At 41.9% G+C, this 27513-nt stretch overlaps 1 protein-coding gene across 1 annotated transcript in view; it reads left to right on the top strand.

The window, feature by feature from the left end:
- Nucleotides 1-25781, top strand: part of LOC131249194 (transcription elongation factor SPT6 homolog) — a 33524-nt gene extending 7743 nt beyond the window's left edge. The window contains exons 2-17 of the mRNA XM_058249811.1: nt 3044-3119; nt 11437-11572; nt 11748-11835; nt 11957-12113; nt 12201-12333; nt 12415-12682; nt 12843-13031; nt 13123-13242; nt 13334-13720; nt 13798-13908; nt 14052-14831; nt 15706-15847; nt 15926-17106; nt 17280-17489; nt 24312-24813; nt 25030-25781. Of these exons, the coding sequence (XP_058105794.1) occupies nt 3044-3119; nt 11437-11572; nt 11748-11835; nt 11957-12113; nt 12201-12333; nt 12415-12682; nt 12843-13031; nt 13123-13242; nt 13334-13720; nt 13798-13908; nt 14052-14831; nt 15706-15847; nt 15926-17106; nt 17280-17489; nt 24312-24813; nt 25030-25589 (5040 nt within the window). The 3' untranslated portion in view covers nt 25590-25781. The remainder of the gene's footprint in view (nt 1-3043; nt 3120-11436; nt 11573-11747; nt 11836-11956; nt 12114-12200; nt 12334-12414; nt 12683-12842; nt 13032-13122; nt 13243-13333; nt 13721-13797; nt 13909-14051; nt 14832-15705; nt 15848-15925; nt 17107-17279; nt 17490-24311; nt 24814-25029) is intronic.
- Nucleotides 25782-27513: the final 1732 nt, after the last annotated feature.

Below are 27513 nucleotides of genomic sequence, written 5' to 3'. Positions count from 1 at the left end.
TTGGCTCTTGGTTGCGCATAGCGATGTTGTTGGACTCCATAGCCAGGCTCATATTATTTGTCTTGGAAATTACCATTCTGAGTAGGATGCCTTGAGTCAATATTTCCGGACTCCAATTCTCCATCAGGGTCATCTATAGATGTTTGGCAGTCTGGATTGATTCTCTTGCTTGTGTTTTCGAGAATAATAATACGTCTTTCTAAAGCATTCATTTTGGCTATGGAACGGGCCTCCAAGTCATCCATCTGTTTTGTGAACAAATCGACCACTTGTTGTAGGGTTGTGACAGTTTCTTCTTGAGGTTGTGTGGCCATCTCAGGATTGTAAATTGTCCCTCTTCTAGTGCGGCGCATAAGATAATGGGCTTTGGCAAGCAAATAAAATAAAATTTTATCCTTCTCTCTCTCTCTCTCTCTCTCTCTCTCTCTCTAAAGGAAAGAGAGGAAGGGTAAGGAATTGATATGTTGGGATGGGATTATGATGTGGTAGGGTTGGAAGAGTTTTTTTTTTTTTTTTTTTGGTGGAGTTAGGGTTTGGTGATTTTGAGATGGGACGAAAAAAAAGAAGAAAGAAAAAAGAAAGATGACGGATGGATGAAAGGGAATGATGAAAGGTTAGATTGAGATGGGGAAAAAATTACTTTCTAATTTTCCCAAGAGCAGAACTTGCTCTGATACCAATTTGATGCAAACCTGAAAGGGAAAGCAAATAAATCAATAAGAAAATAAAGAGATTGTGGAAAAGATCCAACAATCCTCTAGCCGGATGCTAGAGATCACAAATGCAAGACTGTGAGCAAGCTCAACAGTCCTCTAGTCTAAAACTAGAGATAATTTTCCGTCCCTTCAGTAGTCACCGTAGAGAAAAGAAGGAAATTTCATAAAGAGAATATTGATCAAGTTGTCTTATTCCATAGGACAAAAGTCCTATTTATAATCAACCTTACAATATGTAATAAAAGATATGAAATCTAAAAATCTATGAAATAGTATAGCACCCAAGTAACAAAGCATTCTATAATAAAGAAAATGCCTAAAATGATAAGATACTTAGATAAGAAAATATTTAAAGTTATTCCCTGCCTAAAACTAAAGATATGAAAGAAAGAGCAGATTTCCTAATTGAAAAAAAAGAAGAAAAAGGAAAGTGAGGATGGTTAAAAAAGGAAGGTGGTCCTTTTCTTGTACACACGTGCAGAGCGTGCACGTGTGGGATGCGGGACATTGCATCACCCATACTACAGGAAACAATGGTAATTGAATGCCCTACCATTAAAAACTGATTGGGGCCCACCATAATGTTTATTTGCCATCCAACCTATTGATAAGGTCGCATAATACCGGATGAAGGGAAAAAACAAATATGAGCTCGATCCAAAACTTAGGTGACCCATTAATGTTCAATCATCACTGTTTCCCAGTTATGATCCATCTGAAATTCTGATCTTCCTCATTTTTGGCCAACGGTGTGGATATAGAATACATACATCAAGGTGGGCGCCACGGTAATGTTCACACCTAATCCACTCCCCGTAATGTGATGGGGTGGATGGCATATGTTCAAAGACCTGGGCCAATCATCACTGTTTCCTAGGTATGGTCCATTTGAAATTCCGATCTTCCTCATTTTTGGCCGACAGTGTGGATATAGAATACATGCATCAAGGTGGGCCCCATGGTAATGTTCGCACTTCGCACCTAATCCGTTCCCCCTAATGTGATGGGGTGGATGGCATATGTTCAGGGACTTGGGCCATTCATATGCATTGCGCACTGCGAGCGTGCCGTATAACAAAGATAAGCTAGTAGACTTGTTACCTCACATGTATTGAATTTGGACTATTGGACTTTTTTATTATTTTTATTATTTTTTTATTTTTTTGAGAGAATCGGACTTCTTTTTTCTAACCTTGCATTGTTCTCATACCAGCTTGACTTGCCTTGACTAAGATTATGTTTGTTCAATGGCATGTTGTGACTATACCCAACCTGATGAATGGCCTGAATCTCTGACAGATGCCATCTGCCAGGATTTCTGACAAGTGTTCCTTCCCCCCCACATGAGTGGCCCCTCATCATATCATGACCCTTCTTATAGCTTTTTCCATTTAATTTCTAAGGTTTGCTAGCTTCCATCAAAATTTAGGGTTTGTTAGGTTTTGTATTTATAGACATGAATATGAATTAATTTTCAAGGTAAATCTTGGTTAGAATGATGATTGATTGGAGGTTTACATTTTTTTGGGTGGAAGTACTTATTAGATTCGGTACATTTTATCCACAAAAATTACTATTTTGAGGTAAATGGTTAAATCTCAGTGCCATATTGACACAATATGTATTTTCTTCCAATGGTTTGATATCCCACCTGATCGAGATGTAGTCTATTGTCTAATCTTTGTGACGAGCTGCTGTTCTTCTTCGTGTCTGCCTTTACAGTGTCTCTATCTTTTACAATCTAAATACAAAATATTACTATCTTATCCATAGTATAAATAATTTCTTTTATGCTCATCATTATCTTTTAAAATTGTGTCCACATCTTTGTCTGTTTAATGAGATATGAGGTGTGCCTTTTAAAATTTATTAATGCTATTGTTGTGCCTGAAGTTTGGTGGGTGTTTATTAGTTGTCTGCTTTTTCATAGACCCATGACCCATCTGTTGATTGGTCTAGCCTTGTGTTGTACCGAGGGCACATAAATGTGCTGTACATCGATATCTGATAAATGACACATATCTTGCACAGTGTAGAGTGTGTGCAAGTGTAGCATCCTAAGTCCTATCTACTTTCCTGACTAGGTGTCTCTCTTCTAGTGTGAATTTTCGTTCATATGATTCTTTATCCTTATGGCCCACCCTCACTAACAATGTGTACTTCACGTATTGGTAATAACTAATATTAATATCTTGATTTTCTTCATGTTTCCTATATAAACCTGCATAAATAAAACCATTTTTCTCAGTGTTATTGCCTTTGCAGGGGTTTCTTAGGGTGCTTAATTTGATGTTTTACTAACATTTTCAATGACTTCTGTTTTGCAGCCTGATGAGCCTGTTGTTGAAGATGAAGCTGATGACGATGACGACGACGACAATGATGACAAAGATGATGAAGAAGGTTGACCTTCTGTCAATGCCCAAAAAAAAACCCAACCATTGTTAGTGATCCAAACCATCATTCAGCCATCCCAGCCATTGATACTGTGGTTTGGGTCACCGAACTAATAAGGCCCCCACTTCTACAAACTGAAAGCAGGAATGCACTGTAAAATCCTTCAGATAAAGCATTTTACAGTACTCCATACGCTAATGAAAGTATAAGCACCCAACCACACATGCAATCCAGATCTTTCATTAGTTGGGCCCTTTCATGGATGGGCCATACACCAAATTGCACTAGTTAATGATGTTAGTTGCAAATTGGAAGACTTTTGTTAGTGAATTTTCACTGTGTTTTAGACCATTTCCCAAAACCCCAAATGTAATCCCTAAAATCCGTCAGTCAAGCTTTAGAATTATCTGAATGGTGTGATTTTTTAGTACCTCAATCTAAGCTATGGACCAAAAAACAAATCTTCTGGATATCACACATGCGTGCCTTGTGTAAGGAGATTAGTGCTGCTTGATAAGTAATTGACTTAGATACCGTTTGACCTTGTTCTCTTCTCTCTCTTATTTATCAAATAGGACTGATTGCCCAGCTAGGAAAATAGAGGTGTTTCCTATCTGATTGCTCTTTAAATCCGAGGGAGTAATGACATTGGAATTCAATAAAAAAATAGAAAGCAAAATTGAAGAAGAAAAGGAGAGAAAAAACTATTCCATAAAATCCCTAGTTTTACCCTAGAAACCCTAACCATGATCAAGAAGCCCTAAAAAATTCGAGGGAGTAATGACATCGAAATTCAATAAAAAATAGAAAGCAAAATTGAAGAAGAAAAGGTGAAAAAAAACTATTCCATAAAATCCTTAGTTTTACCCTAGAAACCTTAGCCATGATCAAGAAGCCCTAAAAAATTACCCAAAAATCAACGAAATCAAAACCCTAACCTTCTTCTTCATCTTTATTTTCTTAATCACCATCATCTCTGTCTTCGACGGCTTTGGTGTCTTCACTCCCCTATTCCTCCATTTCGATCTCATTCTCATATGCGAATAGAAAAAAAATAAAATCAAAGAGAATGAAGAAAATTCAAATGAAACAAGAGAAATTTCGAAGAAAACTCAATCATTACCTTCATCGTCTGAGAGCAGAGATCCTCCGCCCATGTCGAGAACTGGAAACCGGTAGAAACCCGAAGGGTCTGTTTGATTTTCCATGATACCTGTAAATCTTGGTAAATAAGTCATTATTACTTTTTCACTAAGTATGAAAATGCGAGAGAAATTCTACCTCGAAAATCAATACAAAAGTGTTGGCTTAAATATGTGGACCCCACCATAATGTATATGATATATCTGCACCGTCCATCTATTTTATGAGAACATAATGGGCATGAGTTGGTAAATAAGTCACAAATATCAGCTTGATACAAAACTTTTAAGGGCCCCAAGAAGTTTGTAATGGTAGGCGTTCGATTCCCACTATTTCTCATGCTGTGGTCCACTTGAGCTTTGGATTTGCCTCATTTTTTTGCTCGTGTCCTAAATTCAGCGGGCGTAACAACTGAGTGGTGTGGATATGTCACACACATCACGATGGGCCCCACATTGATTTTGTAAATTTCTCAATTTAAGTGTTAAAAAAGTAAGTTGTCACATTTGCATTGGGAAAGATGTGGTAATTACCAAGGTAAATAATTATTACCCATTTACATGGTAATTATAGTTGAGCTGAAAAATCAAACATGCCCCAACTTTAGAGGCGAAAAGATTGTAGTTTTTGTAGCAGTGAGAAACTCTAACACTAATTCTAGAGCAGAGAGGAGATTTGTGAAGAAAATGGGAAAATATATATATGGGTGAGAGAAAGAGAGGTGGTTTGGGAGTGAAGAGAGGATATGAATTGCGTTTTCTCTTTACTACTGCTTGGTGCCTTAGATCTCACATCGATACAAAGTGAGGGCTAACGTGCGCCGGGAGGGTAAACAATTTAACTGGAACCAAACTGTGATTGGATAAGAGCCGCGCTGAGTAAACTTACTTTCGCAAATCGAGAGCCACGTGGGTGTAACCTTCATTAGATCTAATCTGTCCATCAGCTATGCTGCCTCACTTTAACCATTAAAACTAAAATTCATCCTAATTAAAAACTTAGGTATGCAGTACGCTACACCATGGAGAAGAGTTGGGATGAAACACCTACCGTTTCTATATGGGACCTACCTTGATGTTTATATGCCATCTAATCCATTCATCTGAAGTACCTCCTTGGAGTAAAAGCATTATATAAAAAATTTATTACTATAAACCCTAATGGGCATCCTACATGAATTTAGAGGTTTTAGGTATATATATTGTTGTGGTGGTCCACGGAAGTATTGAATCATTGTGATTTTTTGGAATCAAAGCCCAACGAGGTGTGATTACTTAATGAACGGCGTGGATTTTACGGATGTTAGATCGTTTTCCCATGAAGGTGAAAGTTACCACCATAGTTATCTAGCGCCAAGGACCTAGGTGCTTTTCGAATGCGGATTCCTTGCGAAATAGGGGTTTAAATGGTCCGGGCTCGGGCCCGAAAATCAGAAATTTGAATAGGCCCAGCCTAACAGCTTTGCCCGAAATAGTTCAAAATCTGAGCCGAAATCTATCATGGCTGGCCCATTAACAACTTTATAGTAAAAGGCTTTCGCTAGAGCTGTAGACAACTCGACTCAGCTTTGCCAATACCCAACCTCTGCCGAACTCGCCTCAAGCTGGCCCGAGTTGCTGACCGAATCGAGCTAAGTTTGAGCTAAGTTGGTTGCTGGCCGAGCTATGCCAAGCTCGACTCGTGTACAGCTCTAGCGAAAGCCTTTTACCGTAGGGCTGTTAACGGGTTGACTTGGATTGGTTTCGACCCGGATTTTGAATTGTTTTGGGCTGAGATATTGGGCTGGGCCTATTCAAATTTTTGATTTTTAAGCCCGAGCCCTGCCCATTTAAACCCCTATATCGTGGGGAATTCGCGTTCGGAAAGCACCTGGGTCCTTGGCGCTATATAACTATGGCACTTGGATCCTTGGCGCTAGATAACTATTTTGCGGGGAATCCGCGATCTAACATGCTTAAAATCCACACCGTCTATTAAGTAATCACACCTCGTTGGGCCTCGATCCCAAAACATCACGATGATTTATACTTCCTTGGACCACCGCAACAATATATACCTAAAACCTCTAAATTCATGTGAGAAGCCTGTCAGGGTTTTATAGTTATAAAATTTTTGTATAATGCTTCTACTCCAAGGAGACTTCAAATGAATGGATTAGATGGCATATAAACATCAAGGTGGGTCCCACAAAGAACTAATGGTAGGCATTTCATCCCAACTCTTCTCTATGGTGTAGCATGCCTAAAATTTTAATTTCCTTGAATTTTGGTCAAATGGTTAAACTGAGGCAGCGTACTTGATGGACAGATTGGATCTAATGAAGGTTATACCCATGCAGCTCTCAATTTGTGAAAGTAACCCGAGTAAGTACTTACCGGGAGTTTACTCGGTTTGGTTCCGGTTAAATTGCTTACCCTCCTAGCACACGTTAGCCCCCGCTCTGTGTCGACGTGAGATCGAAGGCATCGAGCTGCAGTAAGGAGAAAAAACGCCATTCATTTCCTCCCTTCACTCCCAAACCGCCTCTCTTTCTCTCACCCATATATATTTTCCCATTCGCTCTTTGCAAATCCTCTCTCTCTCTACCATGGAATTATAGTGTTAGGGTTTCTCATTGGCGCAAAAGCTGCAATCTTTTCGCCTCTAGGGTTAGGGTTTATGCCAATTTCCAGTTCTCGACATGGGCGGAAGAGCTATGCTCTCAGACGATGAAGGTAATGATCGAGTTCTCTTCAAAATTTCTCTTGTTTCGGTTGAATTTTCTTCATTCTCTTTGATTTGTTTTTTCTATTTCCAGATGAGAATGAGATCAAGGTGGAGGAAGAAGAGAGTGAGTTGAAGATACCAAAGCTGTCGAAGAAAGAAATGATGGTGGTGAAAAAGAAGGTTAGGGTTTTGATTTGGTTGATTTTTAGGGGCTTCTTGATCATGGCTAGGGTTTCTAGGGTAAAACTAGAAAATTTAGGGAATAGTTTCTCTCCTTTTCTTCTTCAAATTTGTGTTCTATTTTTGTGATTGAATTCCAATGTCATTACTTGCTCGGATTTTGAAGAACGGTTGTGGTTTTTCTATTCCCAAATTCTAACTTGTGTGCAGAGCTCAGGCTACCCTATCTAATGCGTTACACTCGAAGTTGAGATATTGCACATGGACTATGATCCATATTGTTCATTGGTGGTCTAAGTACTCTGTGGACTACCATCTGTGAATTGCATGGATTGGATGACCTTTACTTCCAGTTGGTGGACCTTTTCCTCTACACTGCTGGTGTTTCTAGTCTTTTCTACCATTCAATTTTTTGGTCACTGTTAGATTGTTAAGATTATATGATTGGGGACTGTCCTATTGTGACTTATGTATCCAGGTGCTTGGGATTGGATGACCTTTCACTTCCATTTTGTAGACCTTTACCCATTCAATGCCTACATTGCCATATTTTTCTTCCCACTGTTTAGTTTAGGTTACTGATTAGAAGGTCGAGATCTTACTACCAGTGTGGGTGTACTGCTATGGCCAATCCCACATTGAATCCTCCCAGTGAAGACTCTGGATGATGGACCTTCGTGCCATTTTGTCAAATTTCAGTGCAACATAGCAGAGAAGCAAATAGCCAAATGGGTGCACAACCCAGAGGCCATGACTAACCTTTTGATTAATATTATTATTTTTTGAAAGATGATACTTTATTAGGCCATTGCCGGAAAAAAGAAAGAGAGAGAAGCAAAACAGAAACAGGAAAACAGAAGCAAAAAAAGCAAAAACAAAACAAAACAAAATGAAAACAGAAACCAAACAAACCTAGGAAAAAAACTACAGAAAACCTAACCTACTAAGAGTACAATAACAACCAGCCCCTTGGCTGGGAAACCCCTGAGAAACAACCCAATCAAGGCGCCCAATCCCAGAAGAGCTGAAGGACTCACATATAGGGCAGTGGTGGTCCAGGGGTCTAGACTGTGCTAAATCTTTGCAAGACGTGTGCACTGAGAATGACCTAGACATTGATAACTTCCAGTAAATAGTCTTGCTGATTCTGGGGCATGGAGTGGCCTTGTGAATGAGATGAGAGATATTAAGGCTTCGATTTCGTAATCACGCAACTTTCTCGTAAAAGGAGAAAACCTGACATTTTCTTCACCATTTAAAGAGAGCAAGAAGCCACAGGGATGTCAATATCCAGGCTTAGGGAGGCAAGCTCCTGAAAAAGAGAGATCAGGGGCTGATTGCCAAGCCAGGGATCAACCCAAATTTGATTATTATTTGAACTAACCAATATGTATTTTGTTTGGAGATGATTTAGCATAGGTTCCTGCATGCTAGCAAGCTATACTTGATTCCATAGATGGGGAATCACGATAGCTAGCCTGTTGATTTGATGGACCCCATTGTGCGATGCAAGACAATTAACTACTTGCTCTAAAAGCTCGAACTGTTAGAGCATGGCGAATCAATCCCATTATCTCATAGCCCAAGCTCCACATCTCATGGGTTAGGACCTTGGCCGAACTCCCCTCGTGGGCCCCAAATCACATGGGTACCGCCTCACATGGGCCGCCCACTCCGAGTGTGTCCCCGCATCCCACAGGCTACCCCATTCGAGCCTGGTGTGAAATGTGCATTAATCGCCCCCGGTGAGGAGTCTTGAACACGAGACCTTCTCTGTGGGCCCCACCCACCCCGAGTGTGCCCCTGCATCCCACAGGCGATCCCACTCGAGCCTGATGTGAAAATGCCCCTGCATTAATCACCCCCGATGAGGAGTCTCGAACACGAGACCTTCCGCTTTGATACCAATTTGATGCAGGACAATTAACCACATGCTCTAAAAGCTCGAACTGTTAGAGCATGGTGAATCAATCCCTTTATCTCATAGCCTAGGCCCCACATCTCATGGGTTAGGAACTTGGTCGAACCCCCCTCGTGGGTCCCAAATCACATAAGTACCGCCTCACACGGGCCGCCCACCCCAAGTGTGTCCTTGCATCCCACATGCTACCCCACTCGAGCCCGGTGTGAAATGCGTATTAATCACCCCCGGTGAGGAGTTTCGAACACAAGATCTCCCCTGTGCGCCTCGCCCACCCCGAGTGTGCTCCTGCATCCCACAGGCGACCCCACTTGAGCTCGGTGTGAAAATGCCCTTGCATTATCGTGGATGTGGTAGGCCCCAGAAAGGACCGACTAACTAACCTCATGTGGAGGTTACTTTCGCAAACTGAAAGCCACGTGGGTGGAATTTTCATGCAATCCACCCCATCCATCAGGTAAGCTACCTCATGTTCGCGCTGAGTGCTGAATCAGCCTGCTTTTGGGATCAAGGCCAAACAAGAGGTGGTGTAGTGTGCCTGATGAATGGGTTTAATATGTTATTCACATGCAATGTTTTAAATATCGTCATCGCATAATGGATCGCATCCTTCGGATACGGATACATATCAGTTGTATTGTGTAATGTATAATTGTATCGTTGTTGTTGGGAAACATGGGAATATTGGGAAAATGGTCGATTTTTTCAATGAAACTTCAGGGATTGTTGAAAAAGACATCAATACACACTTATAAATCAAAAGATTACAAAAAGAAAGTGCACATAATAGGGTTTCCTTTGTATGGGGTCCTAATATATGCGCTTTCCAACTGAACTAATGCAAGTAAATTCAAAGTATATTCATATAATTTATAAACGTAAGAAGACATGCATGGAAACACAAGTAATACATTCAAAAGAAAAAGAAGAATCGCTAGATCAGGTTACATACATGTTTAATTTTGTGTTTGGATATAAAGATTGCAACTAATTTGCGACAAATTGAGAAATTTTGAATTTTCTCAATTTTCTGCAACTTGACCCATCTCCCCCAAATCTCGAAATCGAAGTTCCAAATTCATGATTTTTCATGGAAAACATGAAGAATCATAGATTTGTAACCATTGGACACTGACTTAACGTGATTTACGACAAAAAAATGGATCGAAAATGCTCGCTGGATCGAATAGGTGGGATATCGTCACTACTTGTGTGTTTCATATCGCACAGGTGGGATACAAGATATATCGTGGGATATCGGATATATTGGCTGATATCGTCGATATTTAAAACACTGTTCACATGAAATCATTTCTCCCACGTTAAATAAAGTGATGCCTCTCTGTACCTACTTGAGTTACGCCAGCGTTTTCGCCCCAGAAAGTCTCCTAGATTGGGAGATGTTGACCCTTTTGCTCAGTAGTCTTTTAAGAAGATGATTGAGAAAAGTACAGGCGTGGTCCTCAATCTTCATTCAACAGGGAAAGGCCAAATGTTTGAAGGTTGGAATCTTCCTGTTGCTGTGATTGATGCAGGACAATCAACCACTTGCTCTAAAAGCTCGAACTGTTAGAGTATGGCTCTTGCCTTGGTGACTTTAGACTGTTAAATCCATGCTTTTAGTACCCTTTTCCAGTCCAAGCTCGTGAATACGCCCTGCATCACAAATATAATTAAATCAGGCCGTTAAACAATACTATGTTTGTAAATCCTGGCAATGACTGGGGTCTGATATGCAATATTTGACCCTCAACAATCTCATAGCCCAGGCCCCATATCTCATGGGTTTAGGACCTCGGCCGACCCCCCTTCATGGGCCCCAAATCACATAAGCCGCCCACCCCGAGTGTGTCCCCGCATCCCATGGGCTACCCCACTCGAGCCCGGTGTGAAATGCGCATTAATCACCCACCCCGTGGGCCCCAAATCGCATGGGTCACCCACCCCGAGTGTGCCCCTGCATCTAACACGAGACCTCCCCCGTGGGCCCCAAATCGCATGGGTCACCCACCCCTAGTGTGCCCTTGCATCCAACAGGCGACCCCACTCGAGCCCAGTGTGAAAATGCCCCTACATTAGTGATACTTGTGGCGTCTGCTGGCTGCCATTGGGCCCATTAGGTCAATGCTCCAGATCACCCAACCATAGGCTTCACATGTACAGAATTGTGTGCATCAGCAAACTTGACATTTGCTGCTAATGTGCAGTGTTCCATTCATTTCATCTGTTTTGGATGCTGATATGCTTTTTTCTTGGTTTTGATGAGGGGCACCGGCAATGTCGTTGTTTTGTTTCTGATAATTGTATGTTATTTTTTCTTTGATCTCAATACTCATGTTATTTTGTCTTATATCGGGTTGCTTTGGTGAGTAGAAGAGGGCCAGGATGAGTATGAGAAGGATGGGTTTATAGTGGATGATGTGGATGAAGAAGAAGAAGAACAAGAGGAAGAAGATGACAGGGGAAGTGATGAAGAGGAGAAACATAAGAAGAAAAAGAGGAGGAAGAGGTGGGATTTATATTTTTCATCTGTTCTCCATTTCTCATATGATTAATCACTGATATATATATATATATATATATATATATATATATATAGATATATATATATATATATATATATATATCTATATAATAATGATATATGAATGAATCATATAATACTTGATTTTTGTGTACTTCAGAGAATCCGAGAAGAACTATCTCCTGGACGAAGATGACTATGTGTTGCTTCAGGACAACAATATTACCGGGTTTCACCGGCCCAAACCTGTGAGTTATTGAGCTATTTTTTGTACTTGTTTGGTCCTCTGATTTGGCTTTTGAGCTAATTGCCAGAGAATAGATGGAGTTCTCTATTCATCTCATAATCTTGTCTTCTTAATATGAGTAGGGGAGCAAGAAGTTTAAACGTTTGAAAAAAGCTGGGAGGGATACTGAGCGAGAAGAAGGATCTGGATTTTCCGATGGAGAAGAAATTGATAGAAGTGGTCACAGTGCCCGGACTGATGAGGAAAAACTTAAGCACAGCTTATTTGGTGATGATGAAGGTTCTCTTGGACACCATCTCTCTGATTTTGTTCCTTGTCTTTTCCCCATATTTTATTGAATGACAGAATCCATCTCAATGTTTTCAGGGGCAGCACTTGAGGATATTGCCGAAGAGGAGGAACAGCCAGAAGAAGAGGATGGGGATATTGGTGAAGATGATGAGATGGCAGATTTTATTGTGGATGAAGAAGAAGTTGATGACAATGGCGCTCCTCTGAGGTATATTAATGAGGGATGTGTATTTGTTGGTTATTTCTGATTTCTTGTGGCTTTTTTCTAACTGGTAATCTTGCTTCCTAGGAGGAAGAAACCAAGTAAAAAGAAGTCAAGGCAAGCACCTGGCGTGTCCTCGTCTGCATTGCAGGAAGCTCATGACATATTTGGGGATGTTGATGAACTCCTATTGCTTCGCAAGCGAGGTCTTCAGAAAGGTGGCAGTTATGATGATTCTGGAGAGTGGAGGGAAAAGAGGCTTGAGGATGAATTTGAACCCTCTATTCTTGCGGAGAAGTATATGACTGAAAAGGATGATCGGATACGAGAAATTGATGTGCCTGAGAGGATCCAGGTCACATTATATGTTACTTGCCATATCCTCTTTACTTCCTGAGATGTTTTGACAGTTCATATGCAAGTTGTCTTTAGGCTTCTCAATGAATACCTCACACCAATTCAAAAAAATAAATAAATCTTAACTGCAACATGCTTCCCCCCCATTTTTTGTGCAGTTATCTGAAGAAGTTACTGGCCCTGTTCCGACAGATGACACAAGCATAGAAGAAGAGAGCACCTGGATATATAACCAGCTTACTGTCTCTGATAGTTCCCCATTTTTTGGCAACATGCTTCTTGTGGATGAAATTAACAAGGAAGACATTGGAAATGTATTAGGGATGCTACATGTCCAGAAGTTTGATGTAAGGCTTCATTGTTTTACATTGCGGAAGATTCTTGACATTAACATATGGTTTGAGAGTGATATTGGCAAATTTGAATCCATTATTGTAGATTCCTTTTATTGCTACTTATCGGAAGGAGCTCTGCCTTAGCCTACTGAAAGACCCTGAGCAAGATTTGGCAGATGGTGAAGATAGAGCTGAGAGAACGCCTAAGCTGAAGTGGCACAAGGTAATTCTCTTGCTCATGCATAGAATGTGACTATTGCATTATGAGCTCATGGAGTGCTGAAGAGATAACTGCTACTTCTTTCCTTTTCCAGAAACTTTGGGCTGTCCAGAACCTTGATAAAAAGTGGTTGCTGCTTCAAAAGCGGAAGAATGCTCTTCAGTTGTACTACAATAAGCGCTTTCAGGAAGAAGCTCGAAGGATTGACGATGAGACGAGGCTTGCATTGAATCAGCAGCTTTTCAACTCTATTCTTGAGTCTCTTAAGGTTGCCGAATCCGAAAGAGAGGTTGATGATGTTGATGCAAAATTTAATTTGCATTTCCCTCCAGGTGAAGTGGAAGTGGAAGAAGGGCAGTTTAAGAGGCCAAAACGAAAATCTCTGTATAGTATTTGCAGCAAGGCTGGTCTATGGGAGGTAGCAAACAAGTTTGGGTTTAGTTCAGAACAATTTGGGTTGCTCCTAAACCTGGAAAAGATGGTATGTGTATTCTTATCATAACCTTGCATTGGCTTTGAACATAAAGTGTAACCATGCCCCACGTCACTTGATTCCAGCGGGTGGATGAATTGGAAGATGCCAAGGAAACTCCTGATGAAATAGCTGCGAACTTTACTTGCGCGATGTTTGAGACTCCTCAAGATGTGCTCAAAGGTGCTAGGCACATGGTATGAATTCTACTTTATTGTTGCCCTGAATTTTAAGTTTCAATATCCGTGTGGAATTTACAGCATCTTGTGCTTGGCATTTTTAGCATTTTCATTTTCATCGTCTTCTTCTTCTTCTTCTTTTATTTTTTTGCATGCTCCAGGCGGCAGTAGAGATCAGCTGTGAGCCATCTGTCAGGAAACATGTTCGCAGTATATTCATGGAGAAAGCTGTGGTCTCAACTAGTCCTACACCTGATGGGAAAACTGCAATAGATTATTTTCATCAGTTCGCAACTGTCAAGTGGTTGGATGAGAAGCCATTCTATCGATTCAAAGATGCACAGTGGCTTCTTATCCAAAAAGCGGAAGAAGAGAAACTCCTTCAGGTTACCATAAAATTGCCGGAAAATGTTCAAACTAAGTTAATAAGTGATTCAAATGATTATTACATCAGTGATGGAGTTAGTAAGTCTGCTCAGCTTTGGAACGAGCAGCGGAAGTTGATATTGAAGGATGCTTTCTTTAGTTTTCTTCTTCCTTCAATGGAAAAGGAAGCCCGATCCCTCTTGACTGCAAGAGCCAAGAACTGGCTGCTTATGGAATATGGGAAACAGTTGTGGAATAGAGTATCTGTTGCGCCATATCAGCGGAAGGACACTGATGCTGGCTCTGAGGATGATGCTGCACCAAGGGTCATGGCCTGTTGTTGGGGCCCTGGAAAGCCAGCAACTACTTTTGTGATGTTGGATTCATCTGGAGAAATGCTGGATGTGTTGTATACGGGGTCCCTCAGTCTTCGCTCTCCAAGTGCTAACGAGCAGCAGCGCAAGAAAAATGACCAACAACGTCTATTGAAGTTTATGACAGACCACCAGCCTCATGTTGTCATTTTGGGAGCAGTGAATTTGAATTGTAAACGTCTGAAGGATGACATCTATGAGGTATGCATTCCAAAATCCTGATTTCTGCTGAATTTATCTAAAGTGATGATGATGACTGACTTGGCTTTATTACTAATGTGCGCACATGCGCTCGATCTGTCTGTGTGCATCCGCACACGTCTAAAATCATTAAAGACAAGTTCTAACATATATTATATGAAAGGCTTTTATCTTTATTTGGAACCATGATTTGGAGAAACAGTTGCACAAACTTACCTCATTGACTTGCTCTCTCCGCTATTCTGTCTTTTTGCTTCTCATGTGAATTAAACTTGGGCAATCATATTCTGACATAATTGCTTTTTATAGGCACCCTACTAAGTTGCCTGCTCCTGTATTATTTGTTTGTTCAACAAATAGTTTTTTCGGTACCCAATAAAGTTTGGGCGAGCGACCATCATGGTGGGTTTGCTCCCTACAGGTGTGGGTTTGACTCCCCTCCTCGGCGTTACCCGTTACATGTGGTTGTGGGTGATTGTGTGTATCCGCAGGGAATAGTCTCGCCTCAAAAGGGGGTGGGGACACCCCGTGTCTTCAAAAAAAAGTTTTTGCAGTAATGGTTCTTTGCACCATATTGTTGGTTGTATTTTATTAGTTATTGTGATGCAGTATTTGTGGCTAAATGTTGGGAAATCTTGCCAACAGAGGTATTTTACAAGTGTTGATGGATGTTCTTCGTTTATTCTTCATAAAGAAATTGATAAAGGTGCATAGCCTGCATCTATGAACATATAAATGGAGTTGATGCTGTTCTTTATTTAATTGTTTTTAGATGTAAAAGGGTACTTTGCTTAAGTTAGATACTGACCTGCCTTTCCAAAGTATCTGTACAAGCTATAACTTGTATTCCCTGTTAATTTTTTTTCCCACCCAGGTCATTTTTAAAATAGTCGAGGAGCATCCTAGAGAAGTAGGTCAAGAGATCGATGCAGTAAGTGTTGCTTATGGAGATGAATCCCTGCCTCGTCTTTATGAGAATTCACAGATTTCTTCAGATCAGCTAACTGCGAAACCAGGTAACCACAATAGTCTTTTGCTGATTACTGAATGTTTGATGACCTTTTATCCTGAATTATGTTCAATTATGGATGCAGGCATTGTGAAGCGTGCTGTGGCTCTTGGTCGTTATCTTCAAAATCCTTTGGCCATGATTGCTACACTATGTGGGCCAGGGAGAGAGATATTGTCATGGAAGCTTAATACTTTAGAGCACTTCCTTACCCCTGATGAGAAGTATGGGGTGGTTGAACATGTAATGATAGATGCCACCAACCAAGTAGGTGTTGACATTAATTTGGCTGCAAGCCATGAATGGCTGTTTTCTCCTTTACAATTTGTTTCGGGGCTTGGACCTCGAAAGGCATCTGCTTTACAGAAAGCGCTGGTAAGAGCTGGGGTCGTTTTCAGTCGAAAAGAGATTCCAATGAATGGAGTTCTTAAGAAGAAGGTGTTCATTAATGCAGTCGGCTTTTTGCGTGTCCGTCGGACTGGGCTGGCAAATGCAAGCAGTCATTTTATGGACTTGTTGGATGATACGAGAATTCATCCAGAGTCATATGACCTTGCAAAGAATATGGCCAAGGTTGTCTATGATGAAGATGTTCAAGAGGATCCAAATGAGATGGATGATGATGCTCAGGAGATGGCAATCGACCATGTCATGCGTAACCCAAGGCTGCTGAAAGTTCTTGATATCGGCGAATATGCTAACAGTGTTGAGGAGCGGCTAGGGACGAGAAAAAGAGAGACACTAATGGACATAAAGATGGAGTTGTTGCATGGATTTCAAGACTGGCGTACTCCTTACACTGAACCTAGTCAGGACGAGGAGTTCTATATGCTTTCTGGTGAAACTGAGGAAACCCTTGAAGAAGGAAGAACTGTTCAGGTGATGGTTCGCAGGGTTACACCTCAACGTGCAACTTGTGGGCTTGACTCTGGCTTGACGGGTGTGATTTTGAGGGATGAACTTTCGGAAGATGGGAATGTCGATCCAATGGACAGCATAAGTGAAGGCAGCATACTTACCTGCAAGATTAAAGGAGTCCAAAAGAATAGATTGCAGGTGATTCTAACCTGTAGAGGAGATGATCTAATTATTAAACGGTTAAGGAAGATCCAGGAATTGGAATCGTTCTATCGTGAACCAAGGGGCAATTCACAGAGTGACCAAGATACTGCTCGCAAGGAGAAGGAGCTTGCGAAGAAGCATTTCAAGCCAAGGATGATTGCTCATCGCAATTTTAAAAATTGGACCACTGATGAAGCAGTGCAGGTACATTTTTAGTACTGATAGAATCCACCATTAATTAATTAATTTATTATTATTTTGAAGTATGGGTAGCAGTTCCTTGCTGATTTACCTTCAAAGAGGAGTAATAAAAAACAAATCAAGTTCCTTGTTGCTGCCCTGAAGCATGTTTCTTACTGTCTAAATGTGCTGAGCAGTTCCTTTCTGACAAGGATGCTGGTGAAAGCATTATTCGTCCAAGTTCCAGAGGGCCATCGTATTTGACTCTAACTCTGAAAATATATGATGGAGTTTATGCTCACAAAGACATAGTTGAGGGTGGAAAAGATCACAAGGACATCACAAGCTTGCTTCGTCTTGGGAAGACATTAAAAATAGACGATGAAACGTTTGAGGATCTTGATGAGGTTGGTACTCTTCTCCGATGCATTTGAAAAAGATCCAATCTTTTGCAATTGTTATCTTAGGATTGCTCTTTGAAACTGACCATCCTCAGAACAACTTGAGCTGCCATTGGCAAGGCATGAGACTACATTTTTATTTTATTTTTTCTTTTGACAGGCATACCTATTCAGTTTTGTAATTGGTCCAAGAAAATTTGTTGCATTTTCTGACAATGGCTTTTTTCTTTTGGACTGGTTTCTAACCCTCTAAGGAACTTGTCTTGATTTTTTATTTATTTATTTTTTTTTAATATTAAAAAATTCATCCTTCAAAAAAAGAAGAAGAAGGCTGATGTACTTGATATCTGAAAGATAGTGTATTTATTAAACTAAATATCACTTTTAAATTTTATTTTTTTTTTAAAATTTAATTTTATAGAGATAACAGAAAATATATTAAAGAAGAAAGGATTACAAGGGGGAGGATCGACCCGCTGAGTTAGCGAGAAAGGGATCCTCCCAAAGCAAACAGATTACAATCCTTGATATTAAGAAAATACAGGGCCCATTCCGCTGTGTGCTGCTGAACTCTCTGAAGAACAACATCCACTGAATTAGAAGTGTTGTCGAAACATCTTCCGTTTCTTTCCTCCCAAACCGACCACCAGACCGCCAAGAAACATAACTTCCAGATTTTGTTACCTTGAGATCCAACATTGGAGCCAAGCCAAGCTAAGAAAAAATCCCCCGTTGAAGCAGGGCCACACCAGGATATGTTGAAGGATCTAAGAACTGCGTGCCATACTTGATAGCTGTAGGGGTAGTGTATAAACAGATGATTCACTGATTCTTCATCCTTCATGCAGTAGAGACAAATGTTAGGGAGAATCATTCCCCTTTTTCTCAAGTTATCCACGGTCAGCACTTTCTGTTTAGCCACCAACCATCCGAACACTGAAATCTTTGGAGGAACCTTGATTTTCCACATTTTCTGAAGCGGATTTTGGGGCAACACAAGTGAGTTGCTGGCGATGCACTCGTATAAAGATTTGACGGAAAAAGGGGCTGATTGGTCTTTCCTCCAAACTAGGGAATCCTCATGGGATTTATCTAGCTTATAGCTGTGTAGCCGACGATGCAGGGACGTGAACTCCTCAATCTCCCAGTCATTCAGGTTTCTCCTACAAACGATATTCCAGGCCTGATCTCCCCCACTGAAGTGATACAGTCGGCCACCATGATGGACCGATTTGGGGCTAGATGGTAAAGATTGGGGAAATCCTCTTTGAGGAGAGAATCTCCTGCCCATTTATCTTCCCAGAAGCGAGCTTTATTCCCTTTTCCGATTGATATACTTGTCCCTTCCACCACCAGCTTCTTTGAGGCGAGGATGCCTTTCCACATGGCTGATATTTTTTTTCCGGGGAGTATCTTTTGTCCACCACTCACCCGAGGAAGTATCATACTTTTAACAATTCTCATCCACAAACTGCCACTGTCTGAGCCCAGTCTCCACGTCCATTTACCAAGCAAACCTCTGTTCATAAGGTGGAGGTTTCTGATCCCTGCACCGCCAAACTGATGTTGTTTACACACTTCTTTCCATTTAACGAGATGAAACTTCCTATCCTCCTTCCTGTGCCACAAAAAATCTCTTTTGATTTTATCAAGGATAGATAAAATGGCAGCTAGGCATTTAAAAAGAGACATCTATCTAGATAGTAAATGGGGAGGTTTGACATTGCTGATTTGATTAAAGTTAACCGACCGCTGAGCGATAGATAAAGCCATTTCCATCTATCTAGATAGAGGTCAAATCTATCGATGATTCTGTCCCACAGATGGAGAGGGGGGGACCCAACGCAAAAGGGAAGACCCACGAAGGTAGTTGGCAGGTTACCTATCGGGCAGTCGAAATTGTCTGCAAAGAGTTGCACTGCCTCAACTAAAAGATTTGACTCCTTACATCTTGGATTTAGCTAGGTTTATTTTGAGGTCCGATACAACTTCGTAGTAGTGGATGATGGTTTTCAAATTGCTCACTTGTTCTTCTGCAACTTGACAGAAGATTAGCTTGTTGTCGGCAAATTGAATATGCGATATCGGGGTGTCCATCCCTTTCACTTTGAAGCCTTGAAACAACTTTTCTTCCTGACCCTTTAATAGCATTCTGGAGAGCGCCTCTCCAACGATGAGAAAAAGAAAGGGGGAAAGAGGATCTCCCTAGCAGAGGCCTCTTGATCCCCTGAAAAAACACTTTGGAGAACCGTTTAGAAGAATGGAGAAGATTGCTGATCGGACGCATTCACTCATCCAGGCTATCCATTTGTCCCCAAAGCCCATGCGACCCAACATGTAGGAGAGAAAACCCCAGTCTACATGATCGTAGGCTTTTTCAATGTCGAGCTTGCAAATGAGACCCTTCGTACCAGCCTTGTGATAGGAATCGTGGCATTCAAGAGCGATGAGGGTGTTGTCAGTAATTTGTCTGCCCGGGATGAAAGCGTTTTGATTGTCGAAGATGATTGAACCCATAACTGTTTTGAGACGGGTGACAAGGACTTTTGTCAGAATCTTGTAGGGGCTGCCAAGAAGACTATTAGGCCTGAAGTCGGTCACTAAGTTAGCTCCAGGCCGTTTTGGAATTAAAGCTATGAAAGAGGCCCCTAAATCTTTGGATAAGCGTCCTCTGGCGTGAAATTTTGAGAGGAAAGCCATGATGTCTCCCTCTAGGATATCCCAGAAAGAGTGGAAGAAACTGATTGGGAAGCCATCAGGACCAGGGGCCTTGTCTCCTTCCAGGGATGCAAGCGCTGCTCTGACTTCCTCAATTGAGAATGTTGCTTCGAGGGAAGAGGCTTCCTCTACTGAGATTTGATTGAACAGTAGATTATCAAGCCTCGGCCTCACCCAATCTTCATTACGATAAAGGTTACTGAAATAAGAGACTGAGGCCTTCTCGATTTCCAGTTTGTCCTCTCCGTGGACCCCATCGACAATGAGAGAGGAGATTCTGTTCATTCTTGCTCGGGCCGAAGCAATAGCGTGAAAATATCGAGTGTTCTTATCCCCTTCTTCTAGTCATTTACATCTTGATTTCTGTCTCCAAAACAGTTCTTTTTCGAGGATTCTTTGAGAATAGGTGTGAGCGAGCTGGAATCGTTTTGACCTTTGATCGATGTTCGTCTGATTTACTTCAGTGGCAGAATCAATGGCTTGAATTTCTGCAAGAATACTCCTGGTGTCCTCGTCCCTCTAATAAAGCGCTATTGATACCCAGTCCTTGATTTTGAGCTTTAGAAGTCTAAATTTCTGACATAAAGCAAATCCAGCATATCGTGCAACTTTCAGCTCCGACCACCAGAGATGGATTTGCTCTTTAAAGCCTTCAATCAACAACCATGCCATGTCAAACCTAAAGGGTTTGGGACCCCAATTCTCCTCGTCCACTGAGAGGATAAGAGGATGGTGATCGGACATGGGTCTGGGGAGGATGGATTGGGAAACTGAGGGGAAAGAGTCGACCTAATCAGCAGAGACCAAGAATCTGTCCAGTTTGGCTAAAGAAGGGCAGCTCCTCTTGTTAGACCAGGTGAACTTGGCCCCCAGCAGCGGCAGGTCCACAAGGGCCTAATCTTCAATCCACGCAGAGAACTTCTTCATAGCGGCTGAAGCAAGCCTCCTGTGTGATCTTTCGTCCGCCCAACGAGTAATATTGAAGTTGCCCTCGATACACCAAGGCCCATTGAAAATCTGTCTGGCTGCATTTAGGTCCTGCCAGAAAGCATCCGTTCTATCTTCTCTACTAGGACCATAAATTGAAGAGATGAGACATGAAAAATCAGAACTAACCTCTTTGAGATGAATGGAAACCGAAAATTTTCCAATGCGACTGTCCAGCAGAGACCATTTGGACGATTTCCAAGCAATTAGAACACCTCCAGCTGAACCTGAGGCATTGAGGGTCACTCATCTCGCATCTTTTGGCTTCCAGGTGGAGCTCAACAGCTTGTCGGAGAAGATCGGGGTCTTTGTTTCTTGGATACAAATGACTTTTGCCTTGCTTCTTTCGATGGTATTTCCTAGAAGGATCCGCTTCTTCCTGGATCCCAGCCCTCTGACGTTCCATGAGAGAACTATCATTAAGAGACTGATTTTCCCTGCGACCTACTGAATGTTCTGCCTGCCTTTGCCTCTTTGACCGGTGACGAGCTTAGGTGGAGGTTCTTGGACGCACTGATTCCACCTGACTTGTTGAGAGGTTGTCTTAGAGGGGATCTCCCAGAGAGAGGTCTACCACGCGATTCAATGCATTGGAATAGAGCCACGAAATCATCCGGATGGTCGCCAAAAGATAGCCCTATAGATCTTCCGACATGCCCCATGGCTTCCCTGATCCACCGTTTCTTTTAGATGATCTCAATCATCCTTGCCTTTTGAGCTTCCAACTCTGAGTTGTTCGTCAATGAAGATCCCTTGAACGCTACAGATATCATTGTTTTGTAAGGAGCTTAATTCAAAGTTTCGCTTTGTTTCTTAAACTCTTTGGAGCTCTATAATTATTTAGGAATGATGCATTAGCTAGTTTAAGAAGCATATTATGATCCTAGATAGATCACACAGACAACCCAAAGTAACTAGGGAGCCAGATGATGATAAAGATGATATATTGATAGTTAACGATGTATAAAAGATCATGAAAGAAGAGTAAAATTTGCATGGATGATGGAATGATGTGTCAACCATATGGGCGACTGGATACTGAGACCTAATGATGGAATGATATGTCAACCATATGGGAAACTTGATATTTTAGATAACTTCACAACATGTGTGTATGCTCTGGCACTCGGTCCAGGATTCAGGCTTGGCATTTGAAACTCTGTTCTGGTCCATTTTTGTAAAATTGCCGTATTGTTGGTGCAACAGGACGGTAGCTCATCTGACTAAGGTGATGAACTGCCGTGCTGCTTCGTTCCCCACAGCATACCGGGGTCTCCCGCTGTGTCTAGGTAAACCCCCTCTCGCCTTATGGGATAGGATGTTAGAAAGAATGAATAGAATAGTGGATCCGTGGAAAGGCAAGTTGTTATTGTTAGAAGCTAGGATCACCTCGATCAAATCCTCTCTTTCTAACCCACCCACTCATTTCCCTTTTTCGTTGCTCCAAATCTGTTCTGGCTAGGATGGACAGATTGTGGAGGAACTTTCTTTGGCAAGGAGGGAATCTGAATTTCAAGTTCCACCTCATCTTTTGGGGAGAGGTTTGCAAACCAGTTGAAGAGGGGGGGGGGGGGGGGCGGGGCGCTGGCATCAAAGATTTAGAGCAGTTTAATAATGCTCTGTTAGGCAAATGGGCATGGAGATTCATGGTGGAAGCAAAAAGCTTATGGCGTGAAGCCATATCCAGCAAATATAGTGTCTCAAATCTAGGAAGATGGACCATCAACTCGTCAATGTATAGGGCCACCTACTGTTGGAAGTCGATTTCAAGAATGGCTAGTAAAATATTCCCTCAGATTGGATTCTCTTTAGGCAGAGGGGACAACATTTGCTTCTGGGACGATATTTGGCTGGGGGACAACATTTGCTTCTGGGACGATATTTGGCTGGGGGACTCTAGCCTCAGCTCCCATATCCCCCTGTTTGCTGCTCTGAGCCCACATCAGGGTGTGTCTGTGTCAGATTGCTTCTTGGTCGTGGATTAGGGGGGTTCATGGACTCCTCTATGTTGGTGCAATCTTAATGACGCAGAAGCTGAAGAGTTGCTCAGACTGCTTTCTCTTCTGGAGGGTGTGCATCCTTCCCCTGATGAGAGAGATGCTCCATATTGGCATGTGGACAAATCAGGCTGCTTCTCAGTTTGTTCAATTTTGAAGGTGATTGATCCAGTTGATCAAGGATCCGAGTTCAGTTTCTTAGCACCTATTTGGCGTATTCAGGCTCCACTCAAGGTTGTAGCTTTGTATTGGCTTGTGGGAAGGGGTAAAATTCTCGCCCTGGACAACCTTCGTAAAGAGGTATGATCTTACCAAATGTTTGCTCTCTTTGTATGCAAGCAGCGGAATCAGTGGACCATATTTTCTTACACTGCTGTTTTACAAAAGGAATATGGGATTATTCTTTCTATGTTCAAGGTCGTCTGGGTAATGCCTGGGACCATCAGAGAGTCGATGACTTCTTGGATTGGGGGTTGCCCTTCGGTGAAGGATATCAAGAAATGGCAGCAGACTATGTTGGCAGTATTTTGGAGCATATGGAAGGAATGGAATGACCGCTGTTTCAGAGGTCTCAGTCTCCCCTTTCATCGTGTTTTCGCTCAAGTCTCTTTGCTGCTTGAGGAGTGGGATTGCTGCTTAAGAAGTGGGATCCTTGACCAAAGATCTGTTCTGTTGTAATTTTAGTTTTCTGTTCTGCTTCTCTGCTGTTTTTCTGTTGTTGTTGTTGTTGTTTTTTTTTTTTGGCTGCCGTTGCACCTTTTTAATAAAGTTTATCCTTTAAAAAAAAAAAAAAAAAAAAAACAGGAATCTTCTTCACTTTCAGTGTATTTGTTCAATGTTTTATGAGTTTCAACTATACAACAATTACATTGTATTTGTTCAACAATTTTATGAGTTTCCAACTATACAACAATACCTGGACTGTTGAAGCATAGGAGAATGCTTGATCATCTTAGTTGCCTTGTTTGTAGTGTGGATTTATTGGTGAGGTTCATGCTGATTAATGCATGCATAAAAGAAATACATGCTTAATTCCCATTGCTTTTATGTGTAAATAGTTCCATTACTGGGTTAATCATGATTTTGTTCTTCTTTTTTGTCTGTCAACCTCCTTAACCCTCAACAGGTCGTGGATCGATATGTTGATCCGCTCGTAACCAACCTGAAGGCCATGCTTCAATACCGCAAATTCAAGAAGGGCACGAAAGTGGAAGTCGATGATCTTTTAAGGATGGAGAAGTCAGAGTATCCGATGAGGATAGTTTACTGTTTTGGAATTTCTCATGAGCATCCAGGAACCATTATTCTGTCATATATACGGAGCACAAATCCACATCACGAGTATATTGGTCTGTATCCTAAGGGCTTAAAGTTCCGGAAGCGGATGTTTGAAAGCATTGACCGGCTTGTGGCGTATTTCCAGAAGCATATTGATGATCTGCAGCACGAATCAATGCCATCAATCCGATCAGTGGCTGCGATGGTGCCAATGAAAAGCCCTACGACTGGGGGTTCCTCTGGCGGGGGATCTGTAGGCAGTGGTTGGGGCGGTTCCACAGCCAATAGCAGTGATGGTGGTTGGAGAGGTTCGGACAGGGACCGATCTTCTACACCAGGTTCAAGAACAGGTGAGCAAGCAAATAGATGCTTTCTAACTCCCTCACTGTCCGTCTCTCCCCCCTTGGCTACAAAGGGCTTGTTATGTTTTTTTCTCTCTCTCTCTCTCTCTCTCTCTCTCTCTCTCTCTCTCTCTCTCTCTCTCTTCCTGTGGGGGATTTGGGGGATTTCCAATTTGAGTTAGGTTGGAGTGCTGAAAATTTGTCCTCCATTTTTATTGAATGCAGGTAGAAATGATTACAGGAATAGCGGTGGTCGCGGCGGACACCCGAGCGGGCTGCCTAGACCATATGGGCGTGGCCGGGGGCGTGGGTCATACCACCATGGAAGAGGAAACCACCACAGTGGCAGCGAGGGACATGATTCTGGTTATGGTTCTTCTTCCAAATGGGGCTCAGGTGCAAAGGAAGACGACAATGAGCTGAGCAGCTTCCCTGGTGCCAAAGTCCAGAATTCACCTGGTAGAGAGGCTTTTCCTGGTGGTTGGGGCAATAGCGGTAGTGGTGACGGCGACAACTGGGGCAATGGTGGAAATGATGGTGGCAGCAATTGGGGCAATGGTGGTAGCAGCGGAGGAGGCAGCGGTTGGGGCAGTGGCAGGGGTGGCGGCGGTGGTTGGAGTGGTGGCAACAGCAGTGGTGGAGACAGATGGGGGGGTGGGGATGGTGGCAGCGGCACTGGTGGTAATTCTAGTTGGGATGCTTCTAAAAGAGCAGGTCCCTCACGGCAGGAGAGTGGCAATGATGAGGGCTGGAACCGGGGCAGGGCAGGCAGCAGAACATCGTGATCTCATTTCCTTGTGTTACTACATTCTCATTTTCTCTTATCTTTTTCTTTTTTTATTCTACAGAGTGACCTGCAACAGTGGTGAGTTCAAATACCCTCATGTTTTATGTTGCAGAAATGATCTCATCGCTGCTCTAATTTCCATCAAATCATATAAACATTTTGATTCTAAATGGAGTAGTGTTCTGTTTTTTTTGAAGGGCATCCTAAGTAGAGTTGTTTTGATGACTAGCTATAAAAACATGGTATTTTCATCAAAAGTTGGTATTGGATCACCTGTTTTTTTGTCCGATGGCTGATGTAACAGAAACCCCTTGTTATGAATAGGTAGATTGAGAAAGAAAATACAAGAGCAGTTCACATTCAGTTGGTAAATTATCCTGGCAGCTGTACTAACTCTGGTTTTCGTCTTCAGTGGTTTATTAGCTTCTATACTCTCATCATATACCTGACAAACATCAGCGATGATAGCGACTTGATCTGGTGGGGCTGTCTCGTCATGATCCAAAACTTGCTACCCTACGCATTCGAGTCTGTGGGGTCCACTGTTTTATGAATGCCATTGGACACATTACATCAAGCGAGCCCCACCTTGTTGATGGGATGCCACAGAAATCTAGTCTATCCACTTCCTGGGAGTGGTACACGGTTCTACAATGGGCTTTTGTGGTGAACTGGCCTGAGTTGGTGACCATGCATGCAGAGTCAAACTGGCCAGTCAGGCTTGCGGACCAAGCCAAGCCAAGTTCAAGCTGGGCCAAGTACAACTCTAGCGGTGGACGATTTCGGTCCTATATGCGTGGAAGCCTGTATGCTTCTAGTCGGCCATCCAAACAGATTTTTATTGTAAGGAATTATTGAATCGTCAAACCGAGGACATCCACGCTAAACTCGGCTCTTCAGTTTGCACACGTAAGATTCATTGTTCAATGATCCACACCGTTGGCTTAGTGGGCACCCCTATGGAAGGACCATGCCCCCAAATATCTCCTTGAAAGGATGATCCAAACCTTTCAAATTTTCAGCAGAAAATAGATGATTAAGAAGTAAGATAACATCAATGGTTCACATTCATCTAGAAGAAGCCCAAAGGCTGGTGGATAGGATCCTTTCACCTTAGAGATTTTAGAGGCATGGTCCATTCCCTGCAGATTGGTTGGGACCAAGGTCCAGATCATAATATTCCTTCATTATTTAGTTAACACTCGAAAATTTTAAATTTAAACCATATGTTATATAACACTTTATAAAAAGAAATATTAAGAGGCATTTAATTGAAATAATAAAATATCAATTATTAATAATTATGATATTTGAAAATAAAAATTGTTCGGAGCAGGCTCCTATGTAGTGGTCCATAATATTCCACGGATTTATTAATGGGCATTACTCACTGCAATTAAGAACCTAAATATGTTGTACAAATTTCAAGTGCCCATCTGATTGACTCGACTGACTTGGACCGTATTCACAAACTGGTAATGAAACCATGGTTAAACAACTCTTCAACTTAGATCAACTCATGGAGCCCTGTGTCGAGTCCTGATTAACCCAAGTCGGATTGACTTGGGGTGACTCGTGGTGTCAAACCAGATCAGGTCCACTAAGTCTGAGTTGACCCATCTAAGTTGCAATTAGAGCTGTGCACAGGACTACTCAACTTGGTAAACTTGACTCGTCTGACTTGCTCAGATCTGAACCAAGTGGGTGAGTTGATCCGAATTGAGTTGACTTCGTCTAATTTGAACTCAAACTGGGTTGAGTTCAAGTCACCTGGTAACTTGATTCAACTCGACTTGAAATCCAACTTGGTATTGATTTGACTTGATTTGAAACTCGACTTACACATATATATTTAAAAAAACTTAGATTTGAGGTTTCTGATATGAGATGCCATGTAGCTTATGTAAATACGGCCATTTTGG

This window comes from Magnolia sinica, chromosome 6 (assembly GCF_029962835.1).
Source record: "Magnolia sinica isolate HGM2019 chromosome 6, MsV1, whole genome shotgun sequence".
NCBI classification, from domain to species: Eukaryota; Viridiplantae; Streptophyta; class Magnoliopsida; order Magnoliales; family Magnoliaceae; genus Magnolia; species Magnolia sinica.
This window is presented reverse-complemented; position numbering and strand designations above follow the sequence as displayed.